The sequence below is a fragment of the Gopherus evgoodei genome, chromosome 24, assembly GCF_007399415.2.
Source record: "Gopherus evgoodei ecotype Sinaloan lineage chromosome 24, rGopEvg1_v1.p, whole genome shotgun sequence".
NCBI lineage: Eukaryota > Metazoa > Chordata > Testudines > Testudinidae > Gopherus > Gopherus evgoodei.
The window spans coordinates 9426052-9449233 of record NC_044345.1 but is presented as its reverse complement, the minus strand read 5'-3'; the positions used below and the strand labels follow the sequence as shown (position 1 = coordinate 9449233).

At 47.1% G+C, this 23182-nt stretch overlaps 1 protein-coding gene across 5 annotated transcripts in view; it reads right to left on the bottom strand.

Moving 5' to 3' along the window:
* The window catches only part of LOC115639253 (junctional adhesion molecule A-like), a 103247-nt gene that overhangs the window by 24298 nt on the left and 55767 nt on the right, over positions 1 to 23182 (bottom strand). Inside the window, exon 1 of one of the 5 annotated variants that reach the window (XM_030541735.1) lies at positions 19992 to 20097. The exons of 3 other annotated variants lie outside the window; for them this stretch is intronic. In XM_030541735.1, coding sequence (XP_030397595.1) covers positions 19992 to 20004 — 13 coding nt within the window. In that variant the 5' untranslated portion in view covers positions 20005 to 20097. Of the gene's footprint in view, positions 1 to 8936; positions 8971 to 19991; positions 20098 to 23182 lie in introns of those variants that run through there. One more of the 5 variants, XM_030541734.1, reaches the window with a different exon arrangement.

Here is a 23182-nt window from a genome sequence, read left to right as displayed (position 1 = left end):
AGACAGACACGGGAAGCCCAACAGAGAAGGCAGGAGGTGGCCTATTCAAAATATCTTGAGGAACAGAAGGGCAGGACAGAGGTTTGTTCTACGTCCATAGCTCCACCCAGACAGCTCTGCACTTCGCCATCATACCAGTCATTTTTGCTTATGCAATCACAGTTTCCAGCACTGTTACAGAACATTTATAGCACCTATTGCCCTTGACATGAGTGCAGTCTTAGATCTACAAATACAGTGTGATTGCCACTGGGGCTGGAAGCCACAATGCCCTAGTCTTGCCAGGACCACCACCAAACACACAAACAATTTTATATTACACATAAAATAGTCGCTAAAAGTCAGTGTGTGTAAACGCTCTTCTTCAGCATTTTTGCGGAGAAAATACTTTCAGTCCTAGGAGTGACGTTAGCTTTGTCACAAAGCCACGTTCACACTGCCACTTGCATTGGCAAAACTTTCATCTTTTGCAGCGGGGCTTTTTAAAGTACCCGTAAAAGACAAGATTTGTCAACAACTTCACAGTGTAGACATACCCATAGTTAAGCCAATCTAAACCCCGGTATAGACACTGAAGACCCAGCTACTGCCTCGTGAGAGCGTGGATTAACTACAGCAACAGAAAAAACTGTGTCACTGTTGCAAGTGCCTACGCTACAATAGCATAGCTTCAGCATGGCAGCTGTGCTGCTGAAGTGCTTGTGGTGTAGACCCCACCTGAGACTAGATGCTTCCACACATACAGCTTAAAACAGCATCGGCCTTTTCAGCTGCATGTCTATCTCACGGTTTGCTAGGAACTCTGGCTCTCAGCATTACTGCTCTCTGGGTTTCTAGTTCCTAGTGAATATGTTTAATCTTGTATAACTGCAGTCTAGTCTGGGGTTCTCCTCCTTTTGTTTTTAAATCTCTTTAGGTCCCTCTGTGCTATTTCTCTGCCCTTGCTGCATGATGATAAATCAGGAGTAGAAAGTCATTAACATACTACTTCTCTCATATTTCTCACAATTGCAGAGCTTTAATTTGTAAGCTCTACAGCATTTGCTGCTTTACAAACATGAGAGTTGAGACTAAGATGCCCAAAACTGCCTAAGGGACTAATTGCAATGGGCACTGGGCAGCCAAAATTCCCTAGACACAGCTTGGCAAATCTCTGCCTCTGAGCTTTCCAAACCCCATGGGAGGGGGAAGCAAGTGATCTTGTTTTATAAAGCGACAATGGAAGCACAGAGGTACTTCAACTGTCAGTTGTTTGGGGCAGGAATAGTCTTTGTTCCACATCTGTGCAGTGCTTAGCACCTTGGGGCTCCTAGATGCTACTGGAACACAAATCCCCAATTCCCCAGACCAATACGAGATTTACCTAGGCTTACACAACAAGGCTGTGACAAAGCCAGGGACACAACCCAAATCGTAGGCCACAAGTCCTGTGCTGAACTACACAATTCTCTAGAGCAGTGGTCCCCAACCTGGTGCCCGTGGGCATCATGGCACCCGCCAGGGCCTTTATGTGCACTCGCCTAGTGCCCAGCAGGGGAGAGAAGCCGCGGCACCACGCCTGCTGGGACAGAGAACTCCAGGGCTGCAGGCGCCAGTGTTCTCTATCCTCTTGGCTCCTCTCTGCACTGCCCAGAACTGGCACCAAAACACCCAAAACAAAACAAACCACTCCAACTCTGCAGAATGGATGGAATGCCGCCCTGTAGCATGTGCTGCCCCAGGCATGTGCTTGCTCTACTGGTGCCTGGAGCCAGCCCTGTATGTGAGTAATTGCTAGCGCCCACCACACTCTTCAGAAAACATGAATGTGCTACTGGCCACAAAAAGGTTGGGGGCCACTGCTCTAGAGGGAAGACCCAACCCTGTGGCACCCAACAAGACAGTTATCTAGGTATCCATCTGATGGTGTCACTATTACCCAGGAGTCGGCCCCACCACATTGTCATTTATTACCCGGATAGTTTTCAATCCATAGCACAAAGAGCATAGACAAGCAAATTGGAATTAAGTGCAGCAGAAGACTGAGACAGGCTAATCAAGTTTTAAAATCCAAGTGTGACATCTTCATTCCCCAACAGTTGCTCTGTCACAAGAAAACAATCAAGCAAAGCTGTTACCAAAATGGAGGAAGGGAGCGGGACAATAAAGTGACATGAAAAACACAGTGTCCCCAACTAAAGGGCATGAACGGTGTATCAGAACCAAAACCAGTTATCAGCAAGGAGACAGCTATACATTAAACAGGGAGGGGGTGGAGCGGAACAAGGGAGAGAGAAGCTCTGAGTTAGCTTCTATATGCTGCCTGGTGGAATTTCCTGTTCCACCTGTTGGGCATCGTCTCCTCCCACGCAGCTCCCACTTTGTTCAGCAGTTTCACAGGAAACTTAGCCCATATTTGTCCAATGAAACATTGCTTGGCAGTTTTCAAACACCTCCCCCCCTAGTCTTTAGTCATCAGGCTCTGCATTTCCTGCTCTGTTTAGAACAGATTACACAAGACAGGACTTTATACAGGGCCCCATATCTGGGAACTCAGTTCCTTTCTGATGCTGCTTTGCCAGGTGTCCTGGCTCCCCAGCAGCATGGCAGGTTTTTAATGATTTTAATGGTACCTGCTGCCCCATTTGTTTGACATTTCCTTGTGGGGTTGTTTCCTCCAGATGCCTATGACTGGCAGGCAAGTTATCAACCCTCACCTGCCTGAGTATTCCAGACTTGCTAGTGATCTTGTGTCCTTGTGGAGCTTGACACATTTAGCATGTGCCTCAAGTGGATGGGTTGCTTCTATAGTGGAAGTGGTCTTGGATGCCTGATTGCTAAGAGCTAATCTTGGCTCTGCCTTGGGCAACTCACTCAAGTGCCTCAGTTTCCCCATCTGTAAGTATTCTTATACTTAAATCCCTTCTCACAAGGGGTGGCTTTCTACAGTGTCAAAAGCGTGGGGGAGGTTTACAAGACATGGTTCCTCTCCAAGAAATTCACAATCTAGAGCCCCGATTCCACAGCCACACCGGGGGGAAAGCTAAATCATGGCTCCGCTTTGCAGTAGAGACAGGCCTTGGAAGGATTCAGCCCTGTCTGGGAAATGCTCTTAAACAGCCCATCAGGAACAGCCAAGATCCGTTCTACACCCCCAGTATAAACCATGTTTTGATTATTCTGAGGGAAAGCTATGTTGTAACCAGGACCAGCGACAGGGCTGTTCTGTAGACTGGACTTTATAAACAATTTAAATGGTCATAAAATCTGGCAGTGAGTCACCCACATTTCTGACATTTCCTTCTCTGTCACAGCCATGCTAAGAAACTGTGACTTAGCCTAGTATCTACCAGGCTTAACAGTTCCCTAACAGTTGTATCCTGTTATTTTTCCTGACCACAAAGATAAACTATATATTTCACAGCTGCCTCTAAAATATGGTTCTTGCAGTGTTCAGGCCTATGACACAAAGACGATTAGGGTAAGCAGAGGACAATGGTTAGCACAGTTTAAGGTCCCATGATCAGGTTTCACTACACCTTGGTTCTTTGGTATACCTTAAGTTAAATCAGGGGTTCTCAAACTGGGGGTCAGGATCCCTCAGGGGGTCACGAGCTGTCAACCTCCACCCCAAACCCTGCTTTGCCTCCAGCATTTATAATGGTGTTAAATATATTAAAAAGTGGTTGTAATTTATAAGGGGGGGGGTTGCTCTCAGACTTGCTGTATCAAAGGGGTCACCAGTAAAAAAGTTTGAGAGTTACTGAGTTAAATGATTTTAACTGTATCAGTATTGCACCAGGGACAAAGAGCAGGTGGGAGAGAGAGGCTAAATTAGGCTGGTACTTTGCAAGTCAGGAGAGAAAAGACACAGTGGTGTAAAATGAAGTGTTAATGGACATTATGGCTGTAAAATGAACCAAGCAGAAAAAACCCAAGCATCAGTCTGATAAAAATGGCTGCTAAGTGGCTGCAACAGGCTGGGAATGGGGCAAATCAAACTGCAGTCATTGATTAGAGTCAGTTAAGTAACTAGAGAGTGAAAACCAGTAATACACAGCACTAATCACATGGAAAACTAAATGATAATCCACGGAATTAACACACAAAGTCGCAGTTCTTTGAATCAGTGAGTTTCAGCCTGAGCAGTAGTCTGAAGTCTATACAACAACCCGACATCAGTTCACAATTAAACAAATATAACACGGAAAGATACACCACTGTGGCTAGGTCCAAATTATAACACACAGCACAGCACACCCTCCAAGGCCTGCTGTATCAGTGGCCTTGCCCCACAGGTCCCTGAGAGAAATGTTTGTTGGAGTAAATCCATCGCTGGCTGGTTCTGCACCAATCTTTCAGAGTGTGAACCACAGATGTGGCATTTTTCAGTGTACACAAAAGCTAGTATCAATAGCAACCCGTCTGGCATAAGAGACTCTTTATTCTTTGGAAGACAAGACACAGGACCACAGATTTTTAAGTGCTGGAAGGACCAGTGTGGCCATCTAGTCTGACCTCCTGCAGAGCACAGGCCTTAGAATGTCAACCAGCAATTCCTGCCTCAAGCCCAACAACTTGTAACTGAGCTAGAGCATATATTTTTTAAGACACTCAGTCATGATTTAAAGATTTCACATGATGGAGAATCCACCAAACTTCTCGGTTCACTGTCCCAGTGGGCGATATGCCTCCTCACTATTAAAAATATGCCCCTTGCTTCCAGTTTGAATTTTTCAAATTTCACTTGCTAGTCCTCAGATCTAGCATTCTGCCTTTGCCTGCTACATTAAAGAGCATCTGCCTGTTACCCCTGAGAGCATTCAGTGCCAAAAAATTAAAAATTCTGCACACGATATTTTAAAATTCTGCAAGCTTTATTGTCAATAAATAAATGCAAAGGCTCTAGCATGGCAGTGGGGAGCACAGACCACTGGTTGTACAAAGGTGAGAGATCACCCTGGACTCAATGGTGAGGCTGCACCTGACCCTGACCCAACACAAGGCCTGGGTCTACCCCAGAAACACCCTGGGGCCTTGCCCCTCTGCACCAGGAGCACCAGGTATGGGGCAGGCAGGCTCAACCAAATGTGGATGGGCTCAATATGGGGAGGATCTAGTAGTGGGGTGAGAGGATTCTGTGTGAGACAATTTGGGTGCAGGCTGCTCAGTGGGGGGATCTCCACAGAGGCAGGTGCAGGGGCAATGGGACTCTGCAGAGGCTTCCAAGTGAAAGTACACCTCTACCTTGATATAACACTGTCCTTGGGAGCCAAAAAATCTTACCGCGTTATAGGTGAAACCGCGTTATATCGAACTTGCTTTGATCCACTGGAGTGCACAGCCGCCCCCCCCACCCCCCGAGCACTGCTTTAGGGCTTGGCTACACTGGAGAGTTGCAGCGCTGGTGATGGGGTTACAGCGCTGCAACTCACTCTGTGTCCACACTTGCAAAGCACAGCCAGCACTGCAACTCCCTGGCTGCAGTGCTGGCTGTACACCTGGTCTGCTTGGGGTGTAGCGATTCCAGCACTGGTGATGCAGCGCTGCTCATCAAGTGTGGCCACCAAAAGCGCTGTTATTGGCCTCCAAGGTATTAGGAGGTATCCCAGAATTCCTGTCCACAACAAACCGGAAGAATGGCTGAACTCCGATCTCCCCGTAGCTACTTAGCTAAAAAACAAACAGCTGCTCTTTGCTCCAGCGAGCGAGCGGAGGCAGGGGAATTGCTTTGGAATGTTCACAGCTGTTTGCTTGAGGAGACAGGGGAGGGAGTAGTCCGTGTTGAACAGCTGCTTATATGGTCTGACGGCTCTTTAGGAGTGCATAATTTGCATTTAGTGAATAAGAGACAGGTGGGGGAAAGGTCAAAACTTTTAAAATGATTGAAGGTAGGCACTGTGTATCTTCCAGTCCTTAGAACTTGCAAGGCAGGGAGCTGAGAACAGTGTCAGCTCCAAAAATCCACTCTCTCTGTCTCCCCCACGCTCCCTGTCACACTCCACCCCACCCCCCTTTTGAAACACACGTTGCAGCCACTTGAACACTGGGATAGCTGCCCACAATGCACCACTCCCAACAGAGCTGCAAATGGTGCAAATGTGGCCACACTGCAGCGCTTTCCCTACACAGCTGTACGAACACAGCTGTAACTCCTAGCGCTGCACGTCTCCAAGTGTAGCCATACCCTTAGTGTTATATCCAAATGTGTGTTATATCGAGGTAGAGGTGTCGCTGGGGATCAGTGGAGGGGTCTGGGTGCTGGGGCAGTGGGGTGGGGGTCTGGTTGCAGCTAGTTGGGGGTCAGTGGCATGGGGATCTGGACGTGGGGGTTCAGGGTGGTGCGGGGGGGTGAGGCATGTCTTGGTAGGGGGTTGAATGCAGGGAGCTCAGTGGGGGGGGTGGTCTGGGTGCAGGGGTCGGAGTCTAGAGGCAGAGGGTCTGGCTGCAGGGTGGCTCCAGATGCAGGGGTTGAGGTTCAGTGGGGTGGGGTTCAGGTATGGAGAGCTGGAGGGGCGGTTCTGGGTGAAGGGGGTGAGGCTCAGCGGGGGTTTGGGTATGGGAGGTCCAGATGCACTTGAGTTGTGTGGATAGGGGAGCAGCTCCCTGTACAATGACCGTTGCCCGCACAGCTGATGAGCGATGGAGGCAGAAAGCAGGGGAGGATGCTGAGCTTTCTGCAGCTGGGGTTGATTTTGGGAGGTTGCAGGGAGGGAGAGAGGGAGGGTCCTTACACAGCCCCAGCTACTCCTTGCAGGGTAAGAGGAAATCCCATCCTCCTCTGCTCCAGCCCAGCTAGGACTGGCAGCTGATCCCGGCTCAGGGTAGGAGCCACATTTATAACATAAGGATGGCTGTACTTGGTCAGAGCAAAGGTCCATCCAGCCCAGTATCCTGTCTACTGACAGTGGCCAATGCCAAGTGCCCAGAGGGAGTTAGCCTAACAGGTAATGATCAAGTGATCTCTCTCCTGCCATCCATCTCCACCCTCTGACAAACAGAGGCTAGAGACACCATTCCTTACCCATCCTGGCTAATAGCCATTAATGGACTTAACCTCCATGAATTTATCCAGTTCTCTTTTAAACCGTTATAGTTCTAGCCTTCACAACTTCCTCAGGCAAGGAGTTCCACAAGTTGACTGTGCACTGTGAACGAAGAAATTTACCACTCTTCCGGCTGCTCTGGGTGCCTGAAACAATGTATCTGCTCAGCCAGGGAGTGGTGCGTAACTGGTTTTGCAGCTTCTCTTTGCTTCCCTGTCAGAAAGTCATTTTTCTGCAGGGAAACAAAGAAATCTGCGGGGGACATGAATTTTGCGTATGCGCAGTGGCACAGAATTCCCCCAGGAATAACCTGTGTGGTGTTGTATTAACAGTAGGCACATATACACCATGATCCAACCACCGTTTTACCTTCTCTTTGGCCACGTCCACACTACAGAGTAAAATCGAAATTAATAAAATCGATTTTATAAAACAGATTTTATAAAATCAATTTTACGCATCCACACTAGGGCACATTACTTCGGTGGTGTGCGTCCATGGTCCCAGGCTACCATCGATTTCCGGAGCGGTGCACTCTGGGTAGCTCAGTAAAAGAATGGGACCAATAACTTTGATTTCCGTCCACACTAACCCTAAATCGATTTAGTAATATCGATTTTAGGGTTACTCCTTTCGTTTAGCTGGAGTACAGAAATCAATTAAATCTATTTTAAGTGCCTTGTAGTGTGGACGGGTACAGCGTTAAATCAATTTAACGCTGTTTAAATCGATTTAACGCTGTAATGTGGACCTGGCCTTTGACAAGCTAAATAGACAACCTATTGAACCTAAGATTACAAGAGCTGCAGAAGCTCAAATCATGTGGAATCAGGAGTACAGGTGACAATGCACAGAGTAGTCACTGAAAGGGCATACAACAGCATTGCACTAGGGGAACCAACCGTAAGGACACAACTGATCTGCCAGCATTTTCCATTTACACCAGCACTGCTGCCAGTGCAGAGCGACCTAATGCAAAATATACATGGCAGCCACCCTTGCTCTAAGCAAAGGCAACAGAGCTGGATGCATTAAAGCACTGATCTGAGCATTTCTTGGGGGGTGAGAACTATCCTGGTAGCACAGGCTGGTGGATTGAGCTGGTGGTGCAATTCCTAGTGAGCTAGGAGATGCAGCAACTCTCTCTCTCTGGGACAGGAAATGACCACACTGAGTAAGGTACCATGACAAATTACTTTGATCACCTCCTGCAGCTTCCGTTCTACCTCCCGCCCCCAGTATACCTACAACTCATCTTTAAAGGTGAGCGTGAAACAGAACAAGAGATTTGCTTTTGCTGCTTGCTGCTCCCATGCAAAAAGAGGTAACAGCTTTTCAGAATAGCAGTTTGGGGGTTTTTTTATTATTGAAATACCAAAGACTACAGGTCTCCCAGAGCCCTGATCTGTTAGATGGCTTTGAAAGACCTGAATAGTGATGGCACACCAGATCATAGCCTAGGCAGCTTCTGTCTCTCCTCTTGCACTAAGAGGAAAGAAATACCAGGCCCAAGTGAAACTCTAAGGGTATGGCTACATTTGGAATTTCAGCGCTGGGAGAGAGCTCTCCCAGCGCTGCATGTAAACCACATCCCTTACGGGTGTAGCGTGCAGCGCTCCCAGCGCTGCTGCCCTGATTACACTGACGCTTTACAGCGCTGTATCTTGCAGCGCTCAGGGGGGTGTTTTTTCACACCCCAGTTGCAGCGCTGTAAAGTGAGAGTGTAGCCAAGGCCTAAAGAATCTTGGAAGGACAAGGGGCTGCATTGACCCCCATGAAGATTTGAATATGGGGCTCCAGGGAGTAAGTATTTTAAATCCCCAAGGTGCAGCCCACTAAGGCAGCCCCTGCAGCACAAAAGAACTAAGAGGCATCTAAAAAGTCACTCAAGAAAGAAAATGAAAGTCTGTCCCTGTGCTTTATAACCCATCAGGTATGAAGATCTTGGGGAGCAAACTTTCAAAGGGGCCTCAACCAATCCGCCCTGTAAGAAACAGGATTGAGACGGTTAAGGCTCTCAACATGCAGGCAGACATATTTCCACCCAGGCAGCTGCCATCTCAGCTATGCCAGGAATCAATTGTGGATGTAAAACAAGAGGCCCTTAATTAAAAGTAAGATGTTACCATGAACGGACTGTAATCAGTAAAGGGTGGAGGGAGAATCCTGCTGCAAGCTGAGAGGGAGGACAAAGGAGTTGAGATTTGACTTGGTATTCTTCAGAGTTCTTGAATCCAGATTCCAGCTGAGACAAAGGTGGAGAGCAAAGCCTTGTTTTGCAATTAATCTGTCTCCCCTTGGGCACTTCCCAGGAAGATCCAGACCTCTCCATCACACACGATAGACATCTCTCAGCAATGGAGGGCAACCCAGTGTATTAGAGGCCTCCTGCTGAGACAACACAATGCAAGAGGCCACTGTTTGGAAATGTAAAGGAAGGAGCCCTGGAAGTCTTATTGTTTCTCTGCTCAGCAAACTGGGAGAGTCTTTGTTTTTTTTCTTTTCAACACAAACAGGCTGGCTGAACCAGGAAATGCCAAACTAACCCTACGGCTTACAGCTCATCTGCAGTGACATAAATAGGTTTGGGAAGGAGAGGGGTTCAAGGTACCCAGTCTGTTCTGGTTTCAGCATGTCTGCACAACAGCATATGTTGATGCACTAGTTCTGAGAGGCAGTGTGGTCTAGCAGACTGGGGCTAAACTGGAAATCAGAACTCCTGGGTTATACCGGGCTGTGCTACTGACCTGCTCTAACCTCGAGCAAATCACCTTCCTTCAGTGCCTCTATTTCCCTTCCCACCCCTCTGTCCTATCTAGATTTTAACTTTTCCAAGGCAGAGACTGTGTGTATGTACACTGTCTAGCACAACAGGGCCCCAGTTTTGGTTGGGACCTTTAGGTATTTCAGCAGTACAAAAAAAAGACAAGAAGTTACTGTTTTTTCCATGCAGTTTCCTCACCACATTCCAATGTTAGATCCATAGAGAGTTCAACTCTACAGGCAAGAAAATCAATGTAACTGAACTTGGAAGGGTTCCTAGTGGCCAGCTCCCAGAGACCCGTCCCTTCATATCGCATCATAAACCACTGCCCTGTTCCCAGTCCCACTTCTCGGGACTAGAAAGTCAGAACTGCTCCTGAAGAGTGGAAGTGCCCTTGAGCCGATTGACCTTTAAATACCAGGCAGTCACAGTCTAGTCTGTAAGCGCAGGTTATGTGCCGGCCCTGAGTTTCATTTGACCCAACAGGATAAGATGGTTTAGGGTTTCGGAAAGGCAAATATTGAACCTATTCCCCAGTGTTTACACATAGCTGCTGGGAAATAACCTCTGAAGCCTTCTGGGCGTGTTTGTAATACAGCACAATGGCTAGTATAACTCAGCATCAGTGACTAAGACATCATTTAATCTCATATGTTAAATGCCTGGCTGCTCTTAGACTTGCCTAACCCTGATCCTCTACATTTAAATCTGGCACCACAGTGTCATTTCAACTCACTAGAGACGCTTCTAAGCCCTTGCACCAGTAGGGATGCCATTCTTATGCTGTTCGTGCAGCACCAGCACACTGAGTCTCCAATCCTGCTTAGAATTTGTGGGTGCTGCCAAAGCACACTTAAAAATTAAGTTGCCAGCTGCCCCTTCCCACACAGCCACCTATTATTATTTACTGTTTATATTATGGTAACAACCAGAATAGGCTCCACTGTGATAGGGACTGTACGGATACACAGTAAATGACAATCCTTACAAGCTGGTTCCTGGGAGTTGGAAGGTACTTACTAGTTCACAGGCAGTGCCAATAGCTGATGTAGAATTAGGGCGGAGACTGACAGCCAACCACACATATTTATGCCAAGAAGGGTCAAATGAGTCATTCTGCTCTAAAACTACAAACAGCACATAATGGAACAGGCATGCCAAAAAATTAAAGTTACCGTGGTTCAGGTCTCACAGTCATTTAACTTTTCACCTCGAACGGTTGCCAAGCAGAAGCAAGGATAAAGACCTGCATAATGCAGCTTCACTTTCCCCGCACGGGCAGGTCAATGACATTCCTGGGACCTTTGCAGATCCATGTCCAATCCATTACTAGGCAGGCAGAGGTGGGTATCCAGAGCACCAGATCCATTGCTATTCTGCTTTATGAAATGCTGGAGAAAAAACTGGGAAGGGCTCCAAGCACAAAGGAATTCTGAGTGAATTTCCCCTTCAGATGAGGTGCTGGATAACCACCAATACAGCACTTCGTACCTTAGGTACCTTCCATTCAAGGACTCCAAAGCTCTTTATATAAAATCTGATTCAACAGATGGCATGTTTATTCCATCCAAATACATTTAAGCTCTTAATCTCCCTCAATATAACAGCACCTCAAACAGAGTATTAATTAGGCTGGTAAGAGGGGGGAGTATACCACTGCAGAAGTACAGCCAGCACTCAGAACAGCATGGGGAGTGCTACCTAAACAGCCGTTGTGTTCACCTGTATGTCATCACAGCACCACTCCTAGGCACTGAGGTGCTAATGAGTGTACCAGGGATAGTAGATAACTCCCAGCTGAGTGTGCCAGCCTTCCCATCAATCACTGCAGCATAACAAATGCCAGCATCCAACATGTTTACACTCAAGCCACATCACTGCTGCTCTGGCACCACCCTAGAGATACCCCTGCCTGGAAGGAAAGAGCAAACTTATTGGACATTTGAAAATGGGGTTTTTGCCAAACCCACACCTGGATTGCATGACACAAGGGGTTCCTGTGAATGCTCTGAACCAGCCAGTGATATCACAGCTCATTTTGTTTCCCTGTACAAAGGACAACAGTCTGAAACAGAACTGACTCCCCATGGACTGAAGTGTGGGAGCTGCCCTTGGATTACAAGTCTCATGATATTTGGTATTTTTCTTAAAGCCCCAATTCCTGCAGCCAGGTGGTTACAAGAGACTCTCCACTTTCAGTTCTTAACAGTGGTCACTGAGAAGAACTCAATCCTCAAAAACCAGAAGGCCAATAAAGACCACTCAAATTATTTAAAATTTCACTAATTTTAAAACAATCTTCTGGTATGGCCTGGTCCATGGCTTTTGAATGGCTGGTGCTGGCAATGCTGAGAACCCAAGTGCCAGAGGAGGGTCTTTTAAAAATGGACTTAGTTACCGCTTGCTTGAAAGCGTTTGGAAGATCATGATCGCTCCAGTGAGTGCCTCTGAACAGCACAGCTGGAATAGTCCAATATCGCATGACCACAAAAGATCGTCGACTGCACAGTCTCCGCTCACCTTGGGCTGGATTAACAGCACCCTATGGAAAGACTCTCACAACCCTCCTGCACTTCATCACTCATTCTGTTCCCAGTACAGAGTCAAACTGGAAGCCCTCCCTACCAAAACCTGTCAGGCTGCACATTCCCAGGGCTTGAGCGTGTGGATTTGGCATATTTAGAGCATCAACATCTGTCGTTCAATAGCCACATTTCATTTAGGACACTAACCAAAGGATTCTGAAGAGTGTTGGTGCACAATTCAGATCTGAATTAGGGACTCCCCTTCCTTCACACAACCTCAGTGGGGACCAGCAATTTAGCACTTACACACCTCTTTATCTGTAGACATTAAGACTCTTTATAAAGATAGGGTGAGGAGGTCAGTATCATCCCCATTTACAGACACAGGAAAAGATTTGCCCAAGGTTATACAGTGGGCCAGGAGCAGAACCAGGATTAGAACCCAGGACTGTTGCCTTCCAGTCCAGAAGATAAGGGAGGCAGCTTTTTCCAGTGCCCTAAGAGTAGCTGAAGAGCTACAACTCTTCACGCTCTCTTTTGCGGAACTACCAACAAGGGACCCCCTCATCTGTCCCACAATGATGGGGCTCTATTCACATGTGCAGAGTCTGAAGGAATATGCATGAGGTTAATTCAGAGAGGAGGCATTTCTGCTTCCATATCACAGAGGGACCTGATTCTTGGGCTGTTTTGGTCTTCACTGGTAATGACTCATCCTACCCTGACATGCTTTGCCCAGTGTTCCACTGAATTTACCAATCAGGTGAGATGGGTGGGACATGGCACAGATACAACCAGCTGATAACTCCCGGCCTTAAGCCATGGAGCCAGCAGAGAGTGAATGACTCATTACTCGAATCACAACAGCGAGAAGACAAACCCCAAGGAGCTTAGCAACTCTGTTCAAATCACTCTGCTCTACATCTTGTGCTTAAGCATAATAAAGACAGGAACAAAGGGCAACAGATAATCGTTCCCCTGACAACAGGTTCAAGAAATGCTTCCTTTTAGAAGCGAGACACAAAGTGAGGGAGGCAGTATCTTTTATTGGGCCAACTTCAGTTGGTGAGCGAGACAAGCTTCCGAGGTTACACAGAGCTCTTCTTCAGGGCTGGACAAAACTGCCTCCCTTCTTCCTACCTGTTTTCTAAAACACTGGGTTTTCCTTTGAGAAAGCTCTCGGCAGGAAAAAGAGATGAGTCGTTTCTACTAGGAAGAGAATTCTCTCTCATGCTCTCCACCAGAGAGTTGTGGGAGGAGGAGGGAGAAGTTTCCAGATATACCCTTAGCTAAGCAAGTCCAGAACAACATCCCACTAGTGGAACAAGTCAAATCCTGTGATTTTAGGGGTTCTCTGCAATTAACTTCATGTGCATTCAAAAGGAAGTGTGAAGGTTGCATCTTTGCAACAGAAAAGCAGCACAATGCACACTGCTATCTAGTCCTGCCAAATAGCAGCCAAGGTGTGAATCTACCTTCCCCCTCCCCCTCAGTAAGATGTTCAGCTGAATGGGCAGATGGCCCAGTTAAATGCTAATGTTAGCAAAGGAGTGGACAAAATAAATTGTCAGAGGCACAATCAAGCCCTGGGACCTCCTAGTTCACAAGTTGGAGAAGTGGTGGCAGCTCTGTTGTAATATACCTACACTATGATTCCTGCTACTGTTACCACCACTGGAGTGGCACCACTGGTGAATTACAAGGCTCGTTTTTGCCAACAGTCACAGCCTATACCCCGCAGGTATAGGCTGTGATTGGGCTCAGGATTCTCTGGCACCGGTAACCCTGATTAAATGAGTCTGTGGCCAGAGCATGTTGCACCATGGTTGTGTTGTGTCTTTGCAGACAGAAGCAGCATGTTCTGGGATTATGCTGGAGTCCTAGAAGACACCAGTGCATTTCTTCTGTTTATACACAATACTAAGCCATTTTCATTTCCCAGCTACCTCCTCTAGGGCAGGAACGACAAGGATGAACATGTGGTTTTTCATAACTGACGTACATTATTGTTTAACATGCAAGGGTGGGGTGGGTTAGGTTAGTCACAAGGACTGTACTTTACTCCCAGCGAGCAACTTCCTCCCAGCTGATCTCCTAATACTCTTGTTCTATATGCAACATTACTCAGTTTCCAGAGCAGGTTTAAGTCTTGTCCACAGTGTGAGATGTAACCATTTAAACCAAGCCATTTTCAACAGACCTGAACCCAGGTGACTGACTCTCAGCCTGCCCTGCCCCCAGACCATTCTAAGACATGGTTGCTGAACAGAAGAGGAGCAATGCTTTTAGCAGGCCTTGCTCTGGGTGGCCAGATTGTCAAAGAGAGGAAACAAAACAATGGAGGGGCCCCACAGGGAACATTTCCATGAGGCCCAGAAGTATATGCCAGAGGAGAGGGGGAAGATAGAAAAGCGAACTCATACCCCTCTCGGCTGTGGATTGCAGCGAGGCTCAAAGGGCAGGGGCAGAAGGTGGACAGAGCCAATATACCACAGGCCTGATGGAAAATTCCCTGGGGCACATGGTGTACTCAAACCAGGCTGTTATCTGTCCAGGTCAGCTGGCCAGCCTGGGAGGGGCAGGATGTCAGGCAAACCACCATTAAAATCAAGTCCTAAATGTGTATGACGGAAACTGTCTCTTATTTCCCTTTTCTTCCCATTCTTTGAGACTCCAGACTGGCTTTTTAAACAGTCTCAATCTCTCCTTCTATAGATGTTCCATACCCCTATTCATTTGTGTACTTTTATGTATTTTTCCCCAATTCTTTTTTTAAATAAAGATGGGCAACCAGAACTGCATTCACTATTCGAGGTGGGGGCATATCACAAATTTATATAGTGGCATTATGATATTTTCTGTATTACTATGTCCCTTTCCTAACGGCTTCTAACACTTACCTTTTTTGATGACCACTGCACACTGAGCAGATGTTTACAGAGAACTAGCCACAATGACTTCAAGAGCTCTTTCTTGAGAGATAATGGCTAATTTACACCCCATCGTTTTGTGTTCATAAATAAGATTATGGTTTTCCAGCACCCATTACTTTGCATTTATCAACCGAATTTCATCTGCCTTTTTTGCTCAGTCACCCACTTTAGTGAGTCTTTTGTAACTCTTGGCAATCAGCTTTGGACTTAGCTATCTGGGGTAATTTAGTATTGTTTGAAAATGTTGAGACTTCACAGTGTACCCATTTTCCCAGATCATTTATGAATACATTGAACTTGCAGGTTGAACAGAAGCGTGGGCACCTCAGGTTTTGGCTATCCTAAACAATTCCGTGTAAGCTCGTCAGGGGCAGAGAATCTCCTAGGCCAGAGGTTCTTAAAGTATTGTACTGGTGAACCCTTTCAAATAGCAAGACTCTGAATGCGACACCCTCTATAAATTAACAAACATTTTAATATATTTAAAACCATTATAAATGCTGGAGGCAAAATGGGGTTTGGGGTGGAGGTTGACAGCTCACAACCCCCTGCAGGGTCGCAACCCCAGTTTGAGAAACCCTGTCCTAGGCAGCCCCAAAGTGGAAAGCAGTTATCTGACCCCCCAGAAGATCCTAGGATGGGAGGGAACTGGCTGTCTCCCAAGGAGGCACTCAAATAGAAGAGTAGCGGGAGGACAGGCCAAAGACACCAAAAGGTAAGAGGTCTGAGGTGGACTTCAGCTAAGGAGTAGAAATGTAATGTGTAAATAACTCTAAAAGATGGCAGCTATACTGGGTTGGCATTCCCAGCGAGGAAGGGCAGTCAACTCAGGCAGTGATAGCGCATGACCTCCTCCACTATCCGACCAGTAGGGCCTCCCCCTCATCTAGAAGAATGAGAGAGAAGTTCAGGTTTCATGGCCAATTCTGTCTCTAGTGGGTATTCCATAAAGGGTTACAACTTGCACAGCTTGATGTGCTGGATTTTCCTGAGGTGGATACTTGTCCTTTAGAAACTGGGCCAGGGCACCAAAATCATTTCACCATAAATCACCAAAGGGCATTTACAGTTGATACAGATCTGGGGTATGCATGTGGTGTTCCAAAGTGATGCCATGAACATGTTACGAAGTACCAAGCTGATTTTAGAAGTTGCCAGGTAACAGTGTCTTGCCCTCAGGACAGTTTCACCCAATGAGAGCTTGTTCTAATATATGGAGATATACCCATATGGAGATATGGGTATAATCCTTGGTCTTGCTAGTGAAGACGGGGCTGGACTCAATGACCTTTTGGGGTCCCTTCCAGAACTGGAAGGGACCCCAAAAGGTCATTGAGTCCAGCCCCGTCTTCACTAGCAAGACCAAGGATTAAACTCTCAACCCTGGGTTTAGCAGCCCAACGCTCAAACCACTGAGCTATCTCTCTGATAATGTCATGCTTGGGCCTTTAGACCCCATGTGGGGGATGGAGTTCCCATGCAACTAGAACTAGTGCTTTGTTCCTTGTTCACGTGCTTGCAATAGAACCTAGCTGAAAGGCCATTGTTATAGTCACTTGCAGGCTTTTAATTGCTTTTGTTCTGAATACATCAAAGTGAAAGGTTCCATATTACCTGTCAATTGCCTAGCCCCCAGCTCCCACCCCCACCATGTTTATCCCACATTTCTTCCCAGCTACCACCCCAAAAATCCACTAATTTACCACATTAAGTGAAGATGAGATTTTTCCCCTTCTATTTTTGGTCTCCTGTGTGTTGCCTCCTTTCCCACACCCCTTAGCTTCTGTCCCCATTCCTCTTCTCCCTCCCTGTGTCCCTGGAGGCATGGGTACATCTCCAAATGCAGGGGGATGAGCATTCAGAAGAATGTGTTGGGTAAATCTGCAAGCTACTTCCCCTTACTCCCCCAACTGCAGGTGAGTCAACTTCAATCAGGAAGCCACGTGCCATTATGCAAGTGACTGAAGTGTTGAAAGAGTCTCCACAAACAGAGAAGGTTCCTTACAGAGCCTGCAGTCTCCCACTGGTACCAGGTTTTCCATCAGAACACAGCATGCATGACCACTGCAAGAAACACCTACTTTTTTGGGTAAAACCTCTTCTGTCCTGTTTTTCCCCTTTGTTCTCTTGTACCACACCCCCCCCTCCATTGTTCTGCGCGTGAATTCAGCGGAGTGCATCCACAGTACAGAGGTTAGCATCAAATGTCAGAGTGGTGTACTCTGGTAGCTATCCCATAGTTCCTGCAGTCTCTGCCACCCACTGGAATTGTGGGTTAAGCTCCCAGTGCATGATGGGGCAAAAACATTCTCACGGGTGTTTCTGGGTGTGTGCTGTCACTTGCTCCTCCCTCCGTAAAAGCTATGGCAGACACTATAGTACCAGATGGTGCAGCACGGTGCACCGCCTGCCTCCCGGTACTATGAATCCACCTCGCATGTCCTCTTGTCTTTCTATTTACTCTTTCATCTAACCATTTCCCACCGTTTTTCAACCATCATGAACAGAACCGCACAGCTTCCGCCGCTTCTTTCATGTTGTCTGTCCTGGACCCCTTCCCCATAGTAAGCAATGCCTGGTGGGTTTGCCACAAAAGATGGCCTGCAGGCTCTCTGGGATGATCACTTCACCCAACATTCCCCCTCCCTCCGGCTCCAATGCAGCTCTGAGCAGGGATGAGCCCTTTAAACTATATGCGAACAGCCCAGGACAGCTGGTTTCCCTCCCAACTGGCTCCAATCAGGCTTTCACTCACCAGAAGTACCTTCTCCAGGGTCATAGTCCAGAAGCCTGCACTGGGAGTTGGGGGAGGCTATTGGCTCCAGTGTTAAGCGTAGTTCCTGGCTAGGGGGGAAAATGGATTCCCCACTTGCTGCCTGTGTACTGTTGTCGTCCTCCAATGACTTCCTCCTCGCTCCATGAAACTCCCCCCTTGCAGGTGTCCACGGACAGTGGTGGGGTAGTGGTAGTGCCACCCCCCATAATTCCACGGAGCTCACGGTAGAAGCGGGATGTATAGGGCTGTGACCCAAAGAGCCCACTTGCCTCCCTGGCTTTTTGGTATGCTTGCCTGAGCTCCTTGATTTTTGTACGACACTGCTCTGTGTCCCTGGAGTAGCCTCTTTCCATCATGGCCCCGGAGACTTCAGTGTACGTATTTGTGTTCTTTTTGGAACGTAGTTCTGCCATAACAGACTTGTCTCCCCAACATGCGATGAGATGCAGTATCTCCCATATGGGCCATCCTGGAGCTCATCTCCGAATCCGGGACTGCACGATCTCTTGTGATGGTGGACTCTGCATGGTCGCCTGTGATGGTGGACTGTGCTGACAGTCACCTGTGCTGATGGTGACCAAACAGGAAATGAAATTCAGACGTTCCTAGGGCTTTTCCTGCCTACCCGGCTAGTGCATCGGAGATGAGTGTGTCATCCAGAGTGGTCACAAGCGAGCATTCTCGGATAGCTCCCGGAGGCCAATAACGTTGAATTAGATCCACAATACCTTTAACCGGGGATTGCGATCTCAATTTAAGTGCTACTCCACTTGCCGAGGTGGAGTACAGAAATAGATTTAAAAAGAGCCCTTTAAAATTGAAAAAGCCGGTTTGGTCATGTGGACGGAATCTTTATTTTTATTTTTTTCAAATTAACTCTGCTAATTCCAAAACAGACTAGTGTAGACCAGGCCTAACTGCTGACGGTTTTGTTCAAGATCACAGCCAGGTATGCACACTAATGGTTTCAAATTGTGTTTTATCTGAATCTCCCTTCTAGGCATTTGGACATTGAGCCTGCTGATGAGAGCCACAAACACTGCTTTCCCCATCTAATTGAAAAGAAGTTTGCCCTTCTTAAAGTCATTTTTAAAAAATCCCTCAAAATAAAGTCTCTTGTGATCTGGCCACCCGTTTGCTATCCTCCCCTCTTGTGCAATATATTCAGTATATCATCATAAATAAAACCCTTATTTCTTAAAGCTACATCTCCTGGCAGTTTCTGAGTAGGGGAATCTAATTCTCACACAGCCAACCCCAGACAAACTCCTGGGAGGTAATAAATATCCCAATGTTACAGATTAAAGAAATGGAGGAACAGGGTCAGCTCAAGGAGTCTGTCAGAGCCAGAACTGGAATTCAGGTGTCCAAGGCTCTTGTGCTCACGTAGCCTACTAGTGAGTGTGTCACAGGTCCCATCTGTGCCCAATCCTCAGGTTACCCGTCGTCTGTTACAGCAGCCTTGTGTCTTTAGCTATGCATGCCCCGGTCCAATCCCTGAACACAGCAGCCAACACCCACATTAATTCATGGACCTGATAACAGATCATGGCAGCCACACTCTGTCTATTGCTTATTCAGGTGGCTGGAGGTGGGTTACTACCCTGGCTAACATTTGTGTCTTGGACAAAACACAGCCAAACAGCTGAAACTCAGCAGAAGATACCTTCAGTAATGAAGGTGGTGAGTGAAAGGTACCAAAGTGAGTGCCCACCTGGAATGATTAACCCTTTCAAAGACAGCCTTCAGTTTTCAATCGGAGCCTAGGACTTTCGTGACTTTAAGGGAATTTAGTAGCCCAAAATATACCTAATAACCTAGGCTCCCTTGATCAGTAAGGAGAGGAAATTTACAAACCCTCCCCCCCTTCTGCAGGAAATCCCCCACCCTCCAGGACCTTTATGGGTAGCATCACTGCATTGGGGGAAGGGTCACTATCAAACAACACTAATCCATTCCCACTCCTACCTTCTGCCAACATCCAGGATTTCAAGATACAGCCAAGCTACCTCTGCCCACTAGAGTCCTCAGTTTCGCTCTGCTCGGCAGCAGCTGCTCTGCTTGCCCTGGGGTCCTGTAGACATTGGGGATTTTTTTTTTATTTTTTTTTTTAAAACCAGATTGCTTCTCATTGCGAACACTGAGAACAAATCCACTTAAAACATGTCTAACCAACAAGGTATTAAAAGCCTCAGCAACCTGTCTACATTAAAACTCCCAGTGCTACTACCAGCAGTGGAAAATGTTTCCAACTAGTGTACACAGGGCCCATCCGTCCTTTGCTCTAGCTCAGGGATTCTCAACTTCACTGCACCACAACCCCTTCCTAACAACAAAAACACAGCCCCCCAAGCAAGGCTGAAACAGTAGCCTGAACCCCAATGCCCCCCAAAGGCTTCATTCCTGGGCAGCAGGGCTGTAGCCTGAGCCCCACTGCCCAGGGCTGAAGCCCTTGGATTCTGGCTTCAGCCCAGGTGGCAGGGCTCAGGTTTCAGCATCTAACATGGGCCCTGGTGACCCTATTAAAACGGGGTTGTCAAATTCTGGGTCACAACAGCTCTACTTCATTCTCCAGAGCCTGATGATGAAGCACGGTTACAGGCCTCAGAGGGACAATTTAAGGTTGGACTAGTGAGGTAAGGGGCAGCTACACATTAACCAGAGATGCTGGGATAACCAGCTTACTAAGTGTCACTGCTCCCTGCAGCTCTTTGCAGGCAGGGAAGGGACAACTAGACCAGTGGTTTTCAAACTTTGGTACTGGTGACCCTCCCCCCCCTTATGAATTAAAAACACATATTTAGCACCATTATAAATGCTGGGGCAAAGTGGGGCTTGGTGTGAAGGCTGACAGCTTGATCCCCCATGTAATAACCTAGCAACCCCCTTGAGGGGTCCTAACCCCCAATTTGAGAACCCCTGAACTAGATAGTTTTTTTGCCTTGTGTGTTCTGCATAAGGACAGTGTGTTGAATGTGGCAGTGCACAGCCCTCAGGCTGTAAAAGTAGCAGTAACTCTAGGAAACAAAAGCTGCACAAGGTGCTGCTGATGCAGATTTAAAAGCCAGGAAGTTCTGTTTTTAAATAGTGCTTAATTTCTGTGTTGCAAAACATTAAGGTACCCCGAACAGCCCTTACTCCATGCTCACCCTGTCCACATGAAATAGATGTCTGGTATGTATTAGCAAAAAGGCATTTTAAAACTCCATATCACTTCTGCTTCAGCTACTGGTCTTCAGCTCAGCTCCAGACTAAGGGCTTGCCTGTATGAGATAGCCACACTGGTTTACAGACAGATGTAATTAAACCAGTGCAAACCTCATGTAGACACTTATTCTGATTTAAGAATTGCTTTGACTCAGTTTAGCTGAAGTTAGGAAGGCATCACCTTCAGCTAAATTGATATAACCCACTCAAAATAAGAGCATTTACACTGGGGTTTACACTGGTTCAATCAAGAGTTAAGTAGTCCCACCAGGGTTAAGTAGAAGGGTATGAGCTAACTCCTGCCCAGCATGGCAGGGATGTTACCATGCATATGGGATTGAATAGCCACCAGTTTTCAATACCTTTCCAGAAATACGATCACCAGCTAGTCATCAACACCTGTCGCATGGCTGTGAGCATGTAACTTCTCTGTTCAAATCTCTACATCAGCTTCTTGTTCATTTCCAAGAGGATGGTTACACTCCATGACCTTACTGAGGAACCTACTGGGACTTAGCAAAAGTGCTGAGGAAGGAGCATGATCTGTCAGTTTCTGGCACTGTTCTTCCCAGAAGAGTAGGCAGATCTCTTTCCAAACACATGGCCTATGGCAACTGGCCAGAGCGTGGCATCCTTCAGGGCACAAGTGAAGATGCATTTATTTAGTTTGGCGTTTGGGCCACTCTTTCATTCCTAGGAAGGAAGCTGCCAATACACTTGATAGGTTGGCTTAATTTATGCTTTTGTAAATAGCACCTAGTTGCTACACCAACAGGGGTTTTGTAAGTCATTCATACCTACCAGCTGTATATAAATATAACAGAGGCTGGGAGCAGTATGGAAGTATTGGCTCAATGAAGTGTTTTCTAATAGCCAGTGAAGAGCTCTCCACCACTAGCTGCACTCTAAACAGTAAGTAGCATGATGCTGAAAATAAAATAAAAGCAGAACCCACAAAAGCAGAACATGAATGTGAACACAGCTGAGACTGATTCAGAGCCACTCAAATCCTGAATTGTCCTGGGAGCTACCAGGTCTCTTGCTGGATGACTCAAGGACTTCTCAACTATTCAAGCAGACTCAAGTTGCTGCCCTGAAGCTTCAGGAAGCTCTCCTGTTCTCCCCTCCCATGTAGCTGAGCAGCGCTGCATAACTAGTGAGATGCATTAAGCAGCTTTTTCCTCCCTTTTCAGAGCCATGTCCTGGAATCATGTACCAGACCCAGGCCAGATCTACACAACAAGCTGTCGGGCAGGGACATGAATAGGTGTGATTTGTGACCAACAGAAGTGGGACAGCAAAGCAGCTATACTGGTAAAAGTGCCCTTTACTAGTACAGCCTATTTCACTCTGGGAGGCTGGAAGCAGCTATGCCAGCAAATGCACAGTTGTGCCACTCTAAGCTGTATGAACACAAGGTGTGCTTTGCCAGCAGAGTATACCACATAGCTACACTGGCAAAGCCTTCCATGCGTAGACCTGGCCAAATAAGAGCAGATGATAGCCTCTCTTATGTGTCCCAAGCTAACAGAACAGGTCCTTCCCCATTGGCCAATGTGTCCATTTTAGAAAAATGCTCTCACCTACAATGAGTAGGAAGCATCCCTACTATGGGAAGGGCCAGTCCAGTCACATCTGCAGAAGCTACTCGTTAGAATTAGGTTTCTAACCCTCACAGCTGCAAACTAAACTTTCCAAAAGGGCCCTGACACTGTGCTGCCTTCCTCCCACAGCAAACAGAGCCTGGAATAAGAGGAGCTCAGATCCTCTCCCAACCATAGCGATGGAGCAGTAACTGACACTCTTCAAAACTGACATGTCAGGCACTTCCAAGAAGTTTAGAGCCTCCTTTCGCACCCACCCAAAACCCATCCACTCACAGGGCAAGCACCAGCAGCGAGCAGGACACCTTATCTGGCTATGGCTGGCTGATTCATCAGGGGTTGCCTCTA